This window comes from Chelonia mydas, chromosome 4 (assembly GCF_015237465.2).
Source record: "Chelonia mydas isolate rCheMyd1 chromosome 4, rCheMyd1.pri.v2, whole genome shotgun sequence".
Taxonomy (NCBI): Eukaryota; Metazoa; Chordata; order Testudines; family Cheloniidae; genus Chelonia; species Chelonia mydas.
The window spans coordinates 80,539,582-80,555,876 of NC_057852.1; the positions used below are offsets into that span (position 1 = coordinate 80,539,582).

Consider the following 16,295-nt stretch of genomic DNA (forward strand, 5'->3'; position numbering starts at 1 on the left):
CTTGTGTTCACACGCTGCTAGCGCGCCACTGCGCTCTGCTTACTGCTCCCCTTAGTCCTGTTGCCATGCAAATGTTATTCTGGGGGCGATCACGTGTCCTTTGAAGGTCCACGTGGAGTAACAAAGCTGATCTGCCCCCTGCTAGCCCCCTTGACTGAAAAAAAAATGTTTTTACTCCTTTAAAACTGATCTTTAATGCATACATTCCCCAAACTGCTCTCCCTAATCCTAGGGAATCAGGCAGGCTATGAATACACCGTGTCTCCCCCCAGAAATGATCGCTTTATAAGCAGCCTTTTGGAGGTTAGGGGGCTGCAGTGCACCTGAGACACTTGAGAAGACACAGAGGTTCCCTTCTGCTAGGCTTTCTCCAGCGGTGTGTCTTCCCAGGATGGCCTCTAAACTAAAGGAACGGAAAGTAAGTTGGAGCTAATCCTTGCGCACTGGGGCTGCCGGCTGCTTTCCCAGCCGCGACAGAATGAAGGTTTATTTGTAGGCTTTTCAAAAAACCTTGGGGTCGTGTCTGGTTTGGAAACCAGAACTTAACACTCAGACCGATCCTCAGCAAAAGCACTGCTGTGGAGATCAGGTTTGGTGGGGGCCTCCCCGGTGCAGTCAAGCAGGGCTGGAGGAGTGCTCGTTTCTGGGGACAAAATGAGCCTGGCTCTTAAAAAAAAAAATCTAGTGAAAGTTATATGCGAGCGTCTTAGTGAAGGTCAGATCAAATGTCTGACGTTAGAATAACTTTTTAAAAAGGTGAAGATCTCTGGATAAAACTAGAAACCAAAGGCTGTGGGGAGTTTTCTCTTTGCGTTTTGGGGTGATGTCTGCTCATGTTTCAGACTCCTTGTTCCATGTGTCTGTCTGCACATTGTGTGTTATAGAGGACTCCAGTGTCTCACAAAGTGATTGAGAAAAGAAGGAGGGATCGGATCAATCGCTGCCTCAATGAATTGGGGAAGACCGTGCCCATGGCTTTGGCAAAGCAGGTATGCTCCCGCTGCTGGCTAGAGCGCTGAAAAGTGCCGGCGTTACCAAGGGGGACGTGCCACATAGTGCAGATTTAAGGATGAAGATATGTAGCTGCGGTTACCTTCTTTGATTTGCAATGACGCTTATGAGGGAGGTGTATCTGGGAAGTAGCTGCCAGGCTCACACAGTCAGCAAAGGAAAGTGGCTTGCGTGTCAATGCCCCCGGGCGCTGTCTCCCTGACCGGTTTTAGGATCACTGGGTTTGGTGAACTCAGCAAGAATAATTCTGGCTCTGGTTTCCCCCAGGCTTTTCATGAGGGTTTTGTCTGTGTGTTTCAGAGCTCTGGGAAGTTAGAGAAAGCTGAGATCCTGGAAATGACTGTTCAGTATCTGCGAGCCTTGCATTCTGCAGATTTCCCCCGTGGCAGGGAAAAGGGTAGGTACAACGCTTAGCGTCTTGGTGCCCGTAGTGATCCGTGCACGTTTTGGCACACGGGAAAAAATCCCATGGCTGGTTCTGCAAGCACTCCAGGAACATCCCACCCTTTCATAGTGTAAGTCATATTAGCTGGAACCAGAACTGCTGAGGAGTGGGCGGGTGGATAATTCAATAATCTGCATACTGTTTTAACTGGGCTGTGTTAACATGCAATGGCTACAAGTGCAGGTCTCAGTATCTCCAAAACTCAGAGAGACACTGTGGAATGTTTAAAACTCCCTTTGGCAAAAAGCAGCGAGGTCGGGATCTGACCCCTTATCCTGTTCCGTTTCTTTCCAGCAGAGCTTCTAGCTGAGTTCGCCAACTATTTTCACTATGGATACCATGAGTGTATGAAGAACCTAGTCCATTACCTGACCACAGTGGAACGGATGGAGACCAAAGACACCAAATATGCTCGGATCCTGGCTTTCCTGCAGTCCAAAGCTCGCTTTGTCACCGAACCCATCTTCACCACTCTGGGATCGCTCCCAGAACCGGACTTCTCCTACCAGCTTCACCCAGCTCCGGAGTGCCCGGCTCACAGTCCCAATGAGCCTATGTTTCAGCAGGGATCCGGGGGGCCCTTTTCCTGGCATGGTCCTGCCAGAAGCCCCACCATCCCTTACCTTCCCAACGCAGCCATGCCCCTCCCTAACCCCGGGCAGCAACGCAACACTTTCCTGTCGTCAGTCCAGGGGCTGGACAGACACTATCTCAGCCTGATCGGCCATTCCCACCCCAGCACCTTCAGCCTGCCTCCCGGCCAGCATCCCCACTCTGTGCTATAGAGACTCGGCCTGCGGGCTGCATATTTATGTCGGGGGAAGAGTAAATTATCCACAGGCGCCTACGTTCACTTCGTAAGCGCTAGTGTACACATGTAAATACATATGATTGGGAAGTTATAGCTTGGAATAAATGATCACTGGGAAAGGGGTTAAGGATGTTTCCAGCGTGAGATGCTTTTGCGATGCGTTATTTATCCAGCCTGCTAGCTTGTCCTTGCACGCTTCGGTTCTATGTTCTGGGCACAAACCACGTACAGCGCTTGGAATAAATGTGATATAAACTCTTTGGTCTGGTTTCCCATCGGCACTTCATTTGTAGAGGGGAAAAAATAAAACCAACGGAAACAGCTGTGACAAAGGGCTGGGGAGCCGCGTGTCTCCAAGCGCTGGGTCTGGCGCACCCGGTGCGCTCTGGCGCGAGAGTGTTTCTGGTGTGCCGCGTAACTGGGCGGAACTAACACGTTGCCTGTGGGCACGGCGGACGAGGGAGGCAAACACTGCGCTGTTTCGGTGTTCAGGTAAACCTCAGTTCGCCGCACACTCTTTAAAATACAGTCGCGTTGGTGCGCCTCCCAAGAGCTCTCTGATTTATCGAGCATCGATGTCGCCCGTGAAGACATATTCAGAAAAGTAGCTTCGAAGTCGTGTGTGTATATACATGTGTTTATATAGAATTATAGACGGGCTGAGTATACACCTGATCCCGAGAGCCAGTGAGGGGGCCAGTTCATGCTTGTCTCACAAACACCCCTGTATGTAAATCCATGCTGATCTTACATAGTCAGAGTTACAATACAGCAGGATTAAGGCCGCAGCCGAAACGCTTGTAGTAGCAATGATGAAGATTCCTTGAGGCGAGCTGATAGACAGGAAGGAACCAGCCTCTCCATCTTCCCCAAGCTGTACGCGTGGCCTGACTCCGACGTTATGCAGAAAAGGAAACCTTTTTTTGTTGAAGTGGGAAGGAATATTATACCTTCTGTCTTATTCTGGAATTTCCTTGTGGCCATTTATCTCCGCAGGAGGAAAATAACAGGAAAAGCTGTGGCCTAAGGAACAAAGTGAGATTAGGCTCTGTAGCACTTGGCCTATCACAGACAGTAGTTTAACAGGTGGGAAAAAAGAACAGGAGGACTTGTGGCACCTTAGAGACTAAGCAATTTATTTGAGCATAAGCTTTCGTGATCTGATGAAGTGAGCGGTAGCTCACGAAAGCTCATGCTCAAATAAATTGGTTAGTCTCTAAGGTGCCACAAGTCCTCCTTTCCTTTTTGCGAATACAGACTAACACGGCTGCTACTCTGAAAGGTGGGAAAAAGCACACAGAAAAAAACCTCAGGAGCCGACCCTTTAACGCTGTCCCACAGACTCTGACGTGTATAGTGGCCAACGTTAGATATTTTCTCATTACAGTCTTCCATAAAATCGCCATTTCCCCGCGTCTGAGCTGAGTCTCCTGTTCAATATCAGGCGTGTTTTGAGGTGCTGCTGTGAGCGCTCAGTGAGGCTGCAAAGAGATGCGCTTCCTCAGTGACGGGGATTTCTATGGAGCTCAGTTTTCGTGACAGAAGCCTCAAACCAAACGAAAAACAGGAGGCGTGGAGAGGCAAACAAGCCTCTCAGCATAAGGAGCAAATCTAAGGGGTTTAATGTCTAGAAAGGCAACCCTGGCATGCAGGCAAACAAGAGCTTAGCTAGTATTCCTTTCCCCAGCCATGCCTTCCCTTTGAGCTCGTAGGAAATTTCAGCAGTTTCAATTCTCCTCCCTAGGCTGGATCACTGAATAAGACCCAACCTCGTCTGTGCTGTGACAGCAAATGGTTTTTTACATGTGATTGCCGATGCTAATTTTTACTATTTTTGCCTATGGTTTGCACTCCCCGATCCGTTGACGAAGGGTAAATTAACTTATTCCATTGCACTCTGCAGCCTTGAGGGAGATCTGACCCGGATTGTTTACTGAGGTCATGGAATGGGCTGACCCACAATTTGTAAACCATCAACTCCTTTATTCATAGACAGACAAAAAGATCTTCATTACAATGAGTGAAAAGTGTCATGTGTACCTTCCATTTAAACTGTAAATACAGAAAAGCCTAGTGTTTCAGTTTGACAAGAAAGAGGCCGTATTACAGGGTAAAGGGAGGAGAAAAAAATTTCTATTGCATCAGGATACATTTGGGACCTTAAATCCGAGCGAGGAAAGCAGGAAAATACCACTTGCTAAATGTACGTAGGGCGATATGGGATAAACCAAATGTATTCAGCAGCAGAAGAATGGCTGGTGCCTATTATGAAAACACATGTCTTACACTCATTTTCACCAGTGCTTGGTGCAGAAAATGAAGCAAGTCTTTCACGATTTTTATTCTGTGAGCATTAAGCCATTCTGAATCCTCTTTTGCACTGAAGCATTAAAGATATAGTGTTACCCTGGAAATATAAATTATTAATATATGCAGCATTTTGGTCACTGTTAACCAAATTAGACAAAAACTTTCCTTTGCTAAGTAGATTTCCTCTCTGGGATTAGCACAGGGCCACCACGGTCAAAACTGTGGTCATTTACATATAGTTTTGCAAACTTGCACTGGTCCATGACAGTCTTTGTACCTAGAATGTTGCTATTCTCGATTTATTTATTTATTTATTTTGTCCTTCTCGTTTTCATTTAACTGTGGAGGATAAATCCTGCTTTGGATTGCCAATGAATTTAGGATAAAAGTCTCCCCCGCCTTCCCCCACCCCCTCTGTGTCTATCGCTCTCTGGAATCTCTCCCCGGTTCCCCAGTCTTGGCCAAAAGTCGAATCTGAGCTGGTTTGACTTCCCATAAGATGAATAATGGCAGCTCGCCGCAAGGAGGGAACTGACTCCAACCAGACTGGGAGCTAAAGGTGTTTTGCCCTCGCCCACAATGCCTGGCTTCAGGGGCCCTCTTTCCCCGCGCGCTCCCTTTAAGTGAGTTGTACGGTTTCCAAGAGAGCCCCCAACAAAACCCAGCCAAAGCTCGTGGTGATGTGTGCTGGAGGTGACCCATTGTGGAGCCGCTGAAAGGGACAATCTCTTATTTCTTGGGTTTCATCCTTGAGTGGGCAGGCATAAAAATCATCAGCGCCATGAAATCAAAGGGTCTCTCCATAGGAGGGGGGAACAAAGCTCCCCGAGGGAGCTGGGGCTCAGTCTCCTTGACTCTGCCTTGGCCGGCGGAGGAGTCCCCCAGGCCGCCTGGTTTGAGCGCCCGGCAGCCTCCTTAATACAGAGGTCACTTGTGCTTTCAAGCGTCATTGAGCAAACAGAGCCCCGTGTTCCCTCCCCGCCTGCGCGCCCAGCGGCTCGCCAGCCCGCACCTGCCCCGGCCGGCGCCCCAAGCGGGGAGGGAGGCCGGCCAGGAGCCGCCGCGCCCATGGCAGCTGCAAGCGGGGCCCAGGGAGCCGCAGGAGATGATGGGCAGAGCGGATCCCCCCCGGGGGAGACCCTGGGCAAAGAGCGCGGACCAGCAGAAGGCGCGCGCGCAGTGCGGCAGCCGGGGCGGCTGCCACAAGCTGGTAGGAATCAGTTCCGTCCCCGGGCTGAGCTGACATTAACCGGGTCCTGGGAAGGCCAGATAGCTCCCGTTCGACCTGTGGCCAAAACTGGGGGCTCTGGGGAACGGTTTCAGGAAGATCCACTAACTCAGCCCCCAGCTTGCGCTGAGGATTTTCAATCAGTTACGATAAGGACAAGTTTGTGAAGTGCCTTCTGCTGCACACACACTGCACCAGACACACACCTCCTGGCACACTCACAGGCAAGGCCCTACACTGACACACACATTCCCATGACACAGGGAGGCCGCACAGACACACACGCTCCAACACGCAGAGTTGTCCCATAAAACACACACAAACACCACACACACCCTCTTCCGGCACAAACACAAATGCTACCCAGACCCACATATTCCTGGGATACACAGCAGTGCAACGCAAATACACAGTTCTCCCAGCACACACAGACACACACAATCCCATGGCATACATACAGACACCCCCTAGACGCACACATTTCCCTGGCACACACAAAGACACACACAGACAGTCCTAGACACACGTTCCTTTAGCACACACACAGCCACAACCACACTCACCCAGAGCACCTTGACATCTCCCCACTTAGGCTTCCCTTTGTAGGAGACCATGCAGCAGCGGGTCCTCTAATGATGCGACGTCTCTCTCTCTCGCTATCTAAATTAGTAAATGGCCGGTATCACTGTAATATCCGCGTGCCTTATGACCATTAATGATGTGATCCACACAACCCCCTATGGATGAGGGAAGTGCTGTCTGCAGCATATAGGGGGGAAACTGAGCCACAGAGAGGTTGAATGACTTGCCGAAAGTTCGCAGAAAGTTTGTGAAAACCCCCAAAATTGAACCCGTATTTTTTGAGTCTCACACCAATGCCTTAGCCACAAGACACATTCCCCATCTTTAAAGCAAATGTTCATGAAGGATCAGCTACCAATTGGTACCAATACAATAACAATGCAGCACTCTCTATTTTATACATTCAGAAGCAGGTATTATATTGTGATCCCCTGCAGTAATGTCAGACGTTACACAGAGAGCAAATCACTGACTCCACGTGGAAACAATATGAGTGAGATCACCTCCCTCACATGCATACTGCCCTTCCCTCTCTCAGGAAATGATCACACTGCTGATGGTGTTTTGCTGTTCTATAGAGCTCTCTCTCCCATAGTGTTTGGCAATGATACAATAGTTCACAGATCACTGCCCCTCTTTACTTCCCTGCTGAGGTATAAATATTTTGGCGGGGCCCCAGTCATTTTCATCTGTGTTTCTGGATAGCTTCACACTAAGAGGGGAGGCTCTGGACATTTCTTAGTACTACTGTGAGGAACATGGGTGCATTTTCCTGTAGACTACATTGAAGCATATGGGAGCTGGATTACATCTTTCACAAATGGCCAGCCCAAGTCAGCAGCATACTGAGGACATAACTAGGGAATGTTCACTGTCAAGCTGATATTCTTGTTTGTTAATGTTTGCTTTGGGACCAGGGCGGATGTAGCCTCCCAATTCAATGGGTGCCCAAACAGACACAGGCAGACATGCAGAGCAGACATGGTGACAGATGGATGGACATGCAGATGCTGTAACTCTACAGCTCCCAGGACTCAGAGGGCATCTCAGCCTCACCATACCCCTCCTGGGCATATCCCAAAAATGCAGGGGAGGGGGATGTGGTCCAGTGAGGGGCCAAGGAGCAGCCTCAGCACAGGACTGGCTCTGTTTTGTGTGGCCACCCCACAGCCACCCACTTGCAGTGACAAGAGAGACCTCACCTGGGACATGGTGGGGGAAGCAGCTCTGCTCAGCATCCAGACCTGGCTGCTCAGAGCAGGAAGAAGCCCTACCATGAGTCCAGCACCCATCACCCTCCAGTCTCTGCTGTCTGGAGACCAAGCCAGGTTGGGGGATCGCCTCCTTTCCAGCCCACAACCCAACCCCCTAGGACTCCCTCTGTCAGATACTGCCCTTCAGGCCTCTGCAGCAGTGTGCTTCTTTGACACTGACTATGCAGCAACATGACCGGGAACAGTGCAACCATGTTCTGTAGGTGGAATTGCACACGGTGTTTTGGCACCCTTGGTTTCATTATTTCTGTGGGTGTAGCTAAACCCATGAACCCCTGCTAAAGCTGCCCCTGCACTAGGACAATGCTGGCAGTTGTACATATGTGCAGACACAACTCAACTTCTTATTACCTTTGTAGATGAAGCTGTTTTGCAGCAGTTCATATATGTAAGAAGAGGAATATTTTTCCTGAAAGACATTGCTTTTATTTTCACAAATTTCAAGACAGTAGAATCTGCATTAGTCATCTGCTGGGCTAAAAATTACCTTGGCTGTGAATTTGCATCAAACATTGTACTCACCTTTCCCTCAGCTAGCAGCATCTCGCTTCCCAGCCCTTGAGGTCTTCCTCTCTTGTCTTCTCATGTTCCTACCTCCCTTCCCTCAAAACCCCATTCCTTTTCTGACCCCTGTGCGCCTATTAGCTCAATCCTTCCTAAGTTCCCCTCTCTTCACTCCAGCCCCACTTTACCTTTGGAGACAGCAGTTATAGCTCATCAGCTTGGACCATCCCTTCCCACATCAGTGGATGTACAGACCAAAAGTCCATTTTATGAATAGTGGCTGACAAAATGTGCTTTGACAGTTCTGTAACTGATGTGCATTCTTGTTGATTCTTTATTCAAGCAGAGAAGAGACAAGGATTATTTTAGTGTCATTTAACACAAAACAATCCCTAATTTATTTATATTATAGTGGTGGCTAGAACCCCTAACTAAGTTGCAGGCTAGCAACCTAGCCACTAGACCACCCTTCTTCTCCTGCTATCCCACTCTCTGAGATAGGCAACTAGAGATTATTCAGATGTTATAGTGATGAGTGCCTCAAACATACCTACACTTAAATTAGATAGAGTGATCCCAGCACAGGAGGAAGAGGCCAAGTACTTCTTTGTGACTATCCAGGAAGCGTCTGCACTATATACATAGACTCTTGGAGACTGAAATATACTTTGTTGGCCTCTCCTCCAGAAGGCAGGTTGCTGGATACAGACTTTTTGGTGGACAACTTCGCTATTCATAGGATAGTGGCTTCAGATCTCAGTGTCCAGATCCTGCTTGTCTGGTTCAAGCGGGGATGGATTTCTTCCCTGGTTCAAGTCGTGATGTATTTTGTCCCTAACTTTTGTCCACCTCTATAAACTGACCTTACAGAACTGGTAAGAGAATCAAGTCCTAAGGCTGTCTCAGAAACAACACTCCTGGCCCCTTTTTATTAGATAACATGTAACAATGGCAAAATGTACCAGATGTATTTTCACAGTCACATGGGTAAAGTAAAGTATGGCATACGGCATAGCACATGTTGACCTACATGCCACCCTGTACACATTAGCATGGCATGTAATGAAAGGATTGAGAGAGTGATAGCAACTGGATGAAACTGAAAGTTCCCATGTAAAAAAAAGAGACTTTTATTTGGAAAGTTCAATGTGACTGAGACAGAAAATGTTAAATCCACGTTCATTTTGAAAGTAAACCCTGTAATGCTAACTTTGAAATTACAGCAATACAAAATCTTTAAACATGCATGATATTTCATCACCTCTATTAAGATTAGTGCAGTTAGATTAACAATAAATGCTTTTTTGTTAACAGAAATGTGTATTTTTTGCTCGTTCAATGAAAAGTTGAAAGGTAACTTCATTATTCATTACTGTAACAATATAAAAGCTTACAGTGCAGTTCTAATTCACACTAGGTACAGAAAAGCAGGCACCATCCTGCAGGTGCTTAACACAAATTCAGGAACCTCAGTGATGAATCAGGGCCTTAACTCAACAAATATCCTCAGCTGGTGTAAATTGTCATAGTTCCATCGACTTTAATAGAGCTATGACAATTTACACCAGTTGAGGATCTGCCCCATGGTGTGTAATCAGAGTTAGACCTTCTCGCTTTATTGTAAAAATATTTTTTTTAAACTGCTTCTTACTCCCATTGGCACTGCAGAGTCATCCCAACTGCTGGGGAATGAGCTGGTTTTTCTTCCTGCTCACACTAGGGCTAAAACTCATTTATAGCTGTGCAATCCCACCAAGGTAAATTGGATAGTACAAGCCCATTGGACACAATAGGGTTATACTGGTATAGCTGAGAGTAGGTTTGACGTACACTATGAGATAGCAAGCAGGGAAAAGAATTTGGAAAAGGAGCTACAGCAGGAATTAATCTTTTCCTGTATGATTCCCAGAATACATAGACTGCAAAGATCCTGCAAAACCAACACATCACAGGATAATAATGAACATTTTTATTTATGATGGATTTCAAGTGAGTAGCTGCAGGGGAAGAGTGTGTTCAAAGCAAACCAAAAAGATCTCCTCACCCATGGCAATACCTTTGCATAGACATGCCTGGCCAGATCCTCAGCTAATGTAAATCAGCAAAGCTTCACTGAAATCAGTGGAACTATATTTATATACATAAGAAGTCTCTTTAGTGGAATTACACCAGCAGTGAATTTGGTCCTATGTACTGAGTGGACAAATGACACATATTTAAGTGAGTCCAGATATTTTTTTAACCAAACCAACTATGCGTTTACATAATTATGAAAATGTATTTGTACTACAAAAAGAAACAGATAAATAACATGGGTCTAAACATACAGCTGCTTTGAGCAGGGAAGGTTCAGTGAAGTCATGTGCAGAGCTGCTGCAGAATTGGGTCCTCTGCCTGTTGTACTCTGTGGAGAAACTATGTTTGTAAGAAAAAAGAAAAGACAACTAAGCAAGAAAATGTATGTTTATATTAAGGGCCAAATTCTGGCTAACACATACAAAGGACCTGATCCAACTCTCAGTGAAATCAAAGGGACTCTTTCCCATTGTCATTGCATCCTACACAGCAAAAATCCATGCATTACCTTCACTGAAATTTTTATTTTCTTAAAAATTAGCATCTCTCTAAGCTGCATCCTTCCCTCTGCTTTTCAGAATGTTAGTTTTCTTAGTAACAGCTTGAATTACGTTTTAAATATAGCAGAGTATTTAATACTCAGCTTCATTCTCTGCTCTCACAGTTTTTATTATCCCCCTACAAAACAACTGGTAATACAGTGGGCAACTCATGAGTAGCCAAAAGACACAAAGCAGTGATGCACACTACAAAGAGAAGCAAATGACTTAGCTGGGAGCATGCAGACACCATTCTTCTGCTTCTACTCACAAGAATATTCTACATTATTTTATTGTGGGTTTGCAGTAGATTTTTTGGCTGTACGTGGTTGGCCTTTTTTGCAAGTTTCTTCCAAAAAGGACTTGTAATCAATTCGCCCATCCAGGTTGGGATCAAACTTAGATAAAATGTGGTAAACCTCATCTTCATTTAGCAGAAGGTTACAGAGCTTCAAGACAGATCTGAATTCTGGCAAAGAGAGGTAGCCATTGCTGTAAATATCCAGCTTCTTAAAAGCTCTTCGAAGGGTCTTCCAGTCCCCTCGTAACTACAGCCAGAAAGAAAACAATTGGGATGTTGAATTACCACAGTGAAATAACAACCAAACCATTACGTACTGTGAGGCACAATGTCCCTCTTAATATTTCATCTGAACTAACAAATTGTGAGGTATGCTGTAGCATGCTTTGTTGTACGTACCTGCACACTCACACAGGTCAGCACACAGGAAAGGTTCACATAATATAATTTGCACTTTGATAGCTTTCTTTCCCCCAAGGGCCTCAAATTGCTTTACAAACATTTAGGCTTCTAACTATGGGCATAGAAGCATAACTTCAGGCAGCCATTTTTGAAAATTTTTGCTTTAATAAGTGGCCTCATTTTCAAAAATCTAACTGAGGTCAGTGGCAGTTTGACAGATCAGGTCACTTATGTAGACACCCAATATGGATTTATGAGTCTAACTTTAGGGACCCAAGTTTGAAAATCTTGGCCTCCAGGCTCAGCTGTGGCTGGCTCTCATAAGAGCACAATGGTGGGGGGAAAGTGAACAGCGCCAAGGAGACTTCCCCTGCTTTTCCCCCTGAACGTGGGCTAGGCACAATTCCTGAAAAATGTTTTATTGGTTGGCCTTTATTGGAGATGTAACTCATCCTGTCCCTTCCATAACTCATCCTTGTGGTATTTTCTTTCAAGGATTCTTCCTTATCATCATTTCATTCTTGACAAGTGGAAGTTCCTGAAGCTGTCATACAGGATTTCAACATCATACCACAAGAAAAAATATGCTCCGTACTTGGATAATAGTGGCATGATCTCAAACACTGCAGGGGTCTGCCTAAAAGTAAAGTATTATGTATGCACTGGCACAGGTTATTTCTGTTTGCCTACTAAGTATTCTAATTCATCTACCGCAGATATTTCAAAGGTACCACCAACGTCCACGGTAAAACATAAAGTGCAACATCAAATCGAGGCGAGTTTAGCGCAGCTCCTACTGACTCAGCCAAAGTAAAGCTCCTACTTCATCTCATTTGATAAAGCCGCTGTCCATGGACAATAAGGATCCGCCTCATTTGTAAACACATTCAGACTGCAGACATAGCAAGTTCTGCCACTGAGCAGAAAACTTTGATGATTGTTCTAGTGTCTGGCTACCAGCTGGCAGACAAAGCCAGTACATTATGAGTAAGTTCTAGCACAGTTGATCACTGGACTTTTATATGCGATAGCTAAGCAATTTAAAATGGATAAGAATTCACATTTAAAAGTAAAGCCACTAGCCATGACAGCCATCATACCTTTTTTCGTAGTCTGGTTGTCAGACCACCCAGCTCTGCAGTCTGCGTTCCCGTGTGGGATTGATCTGTCTCACCCTGAGATGCCTGCATAACAGCAGCCATGTTATTCCCATTCTTCCATCTTTGTCTACTGAAAGCAAAGGGCTTCAGAAACTCCAGGTATGAAACACTTAAAGAAAAAATATGTTCATAAGTTTCTACAAAACTACCTGCACGGTATCTTAATTCATCTTCTCCATTTGAATACTGTGTTCCAAATTTTCTATCATCCTCAGAATCTGTGTACTTAAATCTTGTGTATGTGACCACTTCCATGCATAATCTCCATATGTGCCCATGCAAATCAAGTAGTTGGACATCTAGCCACCTATTCTGCATCACTAAGCATGCAATTCTGTGGCTGCAGATATAAAGTCCATCTTGTAAATGTGTTCCTTACAGTCCAATGTTACATCTGCTTATATTATTATTATATTTTATTTTAACAGGACCCAAAATGTGAAGAGGCTCCATCCAATACAGAAAAAGGACATCTCTACCCCGCAGAACTTACAATTTCATTTCAGACAAGATGCACTGAAGGGTAAGAAGAGAATAAGGAAGGAAAGGAGAGGAAAGTCAGGGGCAACGTTATTAAGATTAAGCAGTTATTCTGCAAAAGTTAGTGCACAACATGGTGAAGCAAGTAATACTTTAAAGTGGGACATGTGGAGAGAATTAAGGAGTATGCTAATTACCTGGCAAATTTCTTGCAAGCATCATGAAAGAAGTGGGTTTTCAAGAAGGATGTAAAAAAGGAGAGGGCAGTGGCTGTGCAGACCAGATCCAGAAGGGCGTTCCATAAGTGAAAGAAAGCCTGGAGACAGTTCTGGGAGAAGCAGACAAAAAGGGTGGTAAGGTTGGCAATATTGGCAAAGTGAAGCTTAGATGAGGGGGAGCGCAACACACACAAAGATGAGATCAGATATACAGTGAGGGGTAGAAGCATGTCGAGTAAAGAGTTGCTCCTTGAGGATGGAGAAACCAGGACATTCTTGTCCTGTGCAGGGAAGGAAATAAAGGAGAGTGTGAGGTAAAGACAGAAGGAAATGGTTTAGAAAAAACCCTAGAGTGAAATCCTAGCTCCACTGAAGTCTGTGGGAGTTTTGCCATTAACTTCAATGGGGCAAGGATTTTACCCCTAACTTTTAAAAAAGCATACAGCCTGTCACTGTCTAGCCCACAGCTAATATCATTTATTTACTCACTTATGACCTTATATTATGTCATTATTTATATTCAGTGCAAAACCCAAAAACAATGAAACTTGAGGTTCTGATTTTAAACACACAGAATCCCCAGAAGTCAGGCATGAAATTGCATTTATGTTAGACTTCTCAATGTTAAGTGATTAAGTAATGAAAGACCTTCAAATAACACATATTATTTGATATGAATTCCCTGGAAATCAGGTCATCTTGCAGATTTTACTGTTGGTTTTTTTCAGCTTTTTTTCCCCTAAGCTTATGTTTATATATAGAAAATTAAGTTACTAGTTATTGTCACAGCCAGAAGAACAAGGAGAATGTAAACCAATGTGTGTTGCTGAGTCTGCTGTCAGAGTTTGAAATAATACTAGGCCAAGTCTACATTAAAATCTTTTGCCAGTATAGCAATGTGTTAATTTTTTACAGCATTACTATACCGGCAAAAGCCCTACTGTAGATGTGCTTATACCAGCATAAAAGTGCTTTTGCAGGTACAGCTCACTTTCCTCAGGGAGCTGGTATAAACTATACCAGCAAAAGCACTTTTTTTGCCAGCATAAGCTTCATCTGCAATAGGTGGGTTTGCCAGTACAGTTATACCCGAAGGGCTAGACCAGGAAACCTTTTCTAGTGTAATCTAGGTTTTAAAAAAATATGAACTTCCCATGTCACTGTTACGGAATGTTGACCCTGAAACATCACTGAGAGGAACAGTGATCCTTTGCACACAGGGAATTTGAATTTTTGTACTAATACAAAGGCAGAATTTTATTTTGTACCAGGAGGAGGGGAAATATGGGTTAGAAATTCAGATTATCAGGCTTATTTTATTAAAGTCAAAGCTCATATTAGCTCTAATTTTAAGACTACGGTAGGCCTTGGTTTGGAGGCTCATTATCTTTCTCATTCAGAGGGATGCATTTGAAAGGTAAGGCTGCCATGTGACAGGTGGGTCACAAAAACTTTACTTTCGAAAATAATTATTTTCGAGTTTTAAAAATGTCATTGTGAATGGTTTGGATGCATTTTGCTGCTCATAAACACAACGCACTAATAGCTTTGTCAAGAGCTCAGCCACTATACAGATAGTAAATTTTCACATCACCTGCACTAACAGAATTCTTCCAGTGCAGTTGAAACCTGACTTGCTAAACCCGTTCTATTCCAGACCTGATTTTCTTTTGAGCAGAGACTTGCAAATTCAGTGACACTGTGAGTCTTAATTTTTGTGATTTGGACAAAATGTCCAGCTGAGGCTAGAATAGGAAAATCAAATGAACTAAGCAAGAATTTGAAAAAACATGCATTAACCTATTGTGCCACTTAAAGTATCTAACACTCACTATTGTTTGTTCAGTGTTATAGACTTCCATTTAGATACCATATAAACATTTATAGACCAACTTACTTTAACTCTTTTTCCAAATTTAACTTACCGTCCATCTCCATTGCTTTCAAATTTCTGTCCCAGCATTTCACATTCATACTCATTAAGATGCACACAGAGCTCAGTCAAAATATCTTTAAATTCCTCCTTGCTTACAAAGCCTGTATGGTAGGGGTCTAGCTCTTCAAACTCTTTCTTGAGATCATCCCACAAATACTCCACCTACAAGAAACAAACCACATAAAATCCTGTAGTGTTTAGGATCTACACCCAATCCTCTGACTAACACTGCAGTGTATACTCCTCATGCAGTAACCAGAATGCAGCATTCCTGCTCTAATCCTCCTGCATCTAGAGGTTTATTTTTTTCTAAAGAAATGGGTGGGACAAATTCTGGAGATATAGAGTCAATAGGACAGATTTTCTGCTTTTAGTGACAACTTTTAGTTTAGTACATCCAGAATAACTGCATTAACCTCTGTAGGGTTACTTTAGATTTACCAGTGAAGGTAGCCAATAGGTCTTTTGTCCTCGGCGGGAGAGGGGAAACTGCCTTTCTCTAGCATGCGTTCTCTAGCAGCGTTCCAGTGCACTGGGTGGAGGAAATCAATTTGTGATTCACAGACCACGAAGGTGGTTCACCATTGTGCTGTGGGGCACAGAGAGCATGACAAGGCACAGAAGGTGTCCCGGTCACCCACTGCAGTTAAGGAAGTCCCCAGCTGTCACGATTCTTCATGCTGTTGGAATCTGGTTTCCACAGCCGAGAGAGTGGGACTGCCCCTGTGCAACGGCTGTCTCACTTAAAAATTTCCTGCACAGGTTTTCTCACAACTCTCATCCCATTAACATCTTATCAAATCTCATCATCATTATTAGTGACTGGAGAGGTGTGATAGGACGATATGGAGTGGGAAAGATGAATATCAATGGACTCCTCTTCTTGGGTAAATGTGCAGAACACAGTCTGCTCATCACTAACACCATCTTTAGGTAAAATGATAAATATAAAATGACATGGATGCACCCAGGGTCCAAACAATTGCACCTGATTGACTATGTTATCACCCGCCAACGA

At 44.7% G+C, this 16,295-nt stretch overlaps 2 protein-coding genes and 1 long non-coding RNA gene across 13 annotated transcripts in view; 2 read left to right on the top strand and 1 right to left on the bottom strand.

The window, feature by feature from the left end:
- Positions 1-208: 208 nt before the first annotated feature.
- Positions 209-2,527, top strand: HELT (helt bHLH transcription factor). 2 transcript variants are annotated; one of them, XM_043546073.1, is made up of 4 exons: positions 209-418; positions 885-989; positions 1,312-1,408; positions 1,751-2,527. In XM_043546073.1, exons 1-4 carry the CDS (start codon positions 392-394, stop codon positions 2,239-2,241), a joined length of 720 nt encoding a protein of 239 aa, XP_043402008.1. In that variant the 5' UTR covers positions 209-391; the 3' UTR covers positions 2,242-2,527. The 2 variants fall into 2 exon arrangements, with proteins under 2 accessions (XP_043402008.1, XP_043402009.1); XM_043546074.1 differs by having other exon boundaries at positions 1,754-2,527.
- Positions 2,528-5,630: 3,103 nt separating this feature from the next.
- The window catches only part of LOC122465730, a 30,955-nt gene continuing 20,290 nt past the window's right edge, over positions 5,631-16,295 (top strand). The window contains exons 1-3 of one of the 2 annotated variants that reach the window (XR_006290753.1): positions 5,631-5,787; positions 12,596-12,742; positions 13,072-13,170. This is a non-coding gene — a long non-coding RNA (uncharacterized LOC122465730). Of the gene's footprint in view, positions 5,788-12,595; positions 12,743-13,071; positions 13,171-16,295 lie in introns of those variants that run through there. The other variant, XR_006290754.1, reaches the window with a different exon arrangement.
- The window catches only part of LOC102931788 (EF-hand calcium-binding domain-containing protein 6), a 97,558-nt gene continuing 90,528 nt past the window's right edge, over positions 9,266-16,295 (bottom strand). For 5 of the 9 annotated variants that reach the window (XM_043546083.1, XM_043546082.1, XM_043546076.1 and 2 more), the window contains 3 exons: positions 15,267-15,439; positions 12,584-12,752; positions 9,266-11,328 (listed from right to left, as the gene is read on the bottom strand). In XM_043546083.1, coding sequence (XP_043402018.1) covers positions 11,071-11,328; positions 12,584-12,752; positions 15,267-15,439 — 600 coding nt within the window. In that variant the 3' untranslated portion in view covers positions 9,266-11,070. Of the gene's footprint in view, positions 11,329-12,583; positions 12,753-13,320; positions 13,452-15,266; positions 15,440-16,295 lie in introns of those variants that run through there. The other 4 variants (XM_043546081.1, XM_043546080.1, XM_043546078.1 and 1 more) reach the window with 4 other exon arrangements.

Bases quoted from the DNA above. Each gene is read 5' to 3' on its own strand.
- HELT (XM_043546073.1), top strand. From the start codon at position 392: ATGGCCTCTAAACTAAAGGAACGGAAA. The intron at 419-884 runs GTAAGTTGGAGC...TGTGTGTTATAG, and splicing joins CTAAACTAAAGGAACGGAAA to AGGACTCCAGTGTCTCACAA. The intron at 1,409-1,750 runs GTAGGTACAACG...GTTTCTTTCCAG, and splicing joins CCCCCGTGGCAGGGAAAAGG to CAGAGCTTCTAGCTGAGTTC.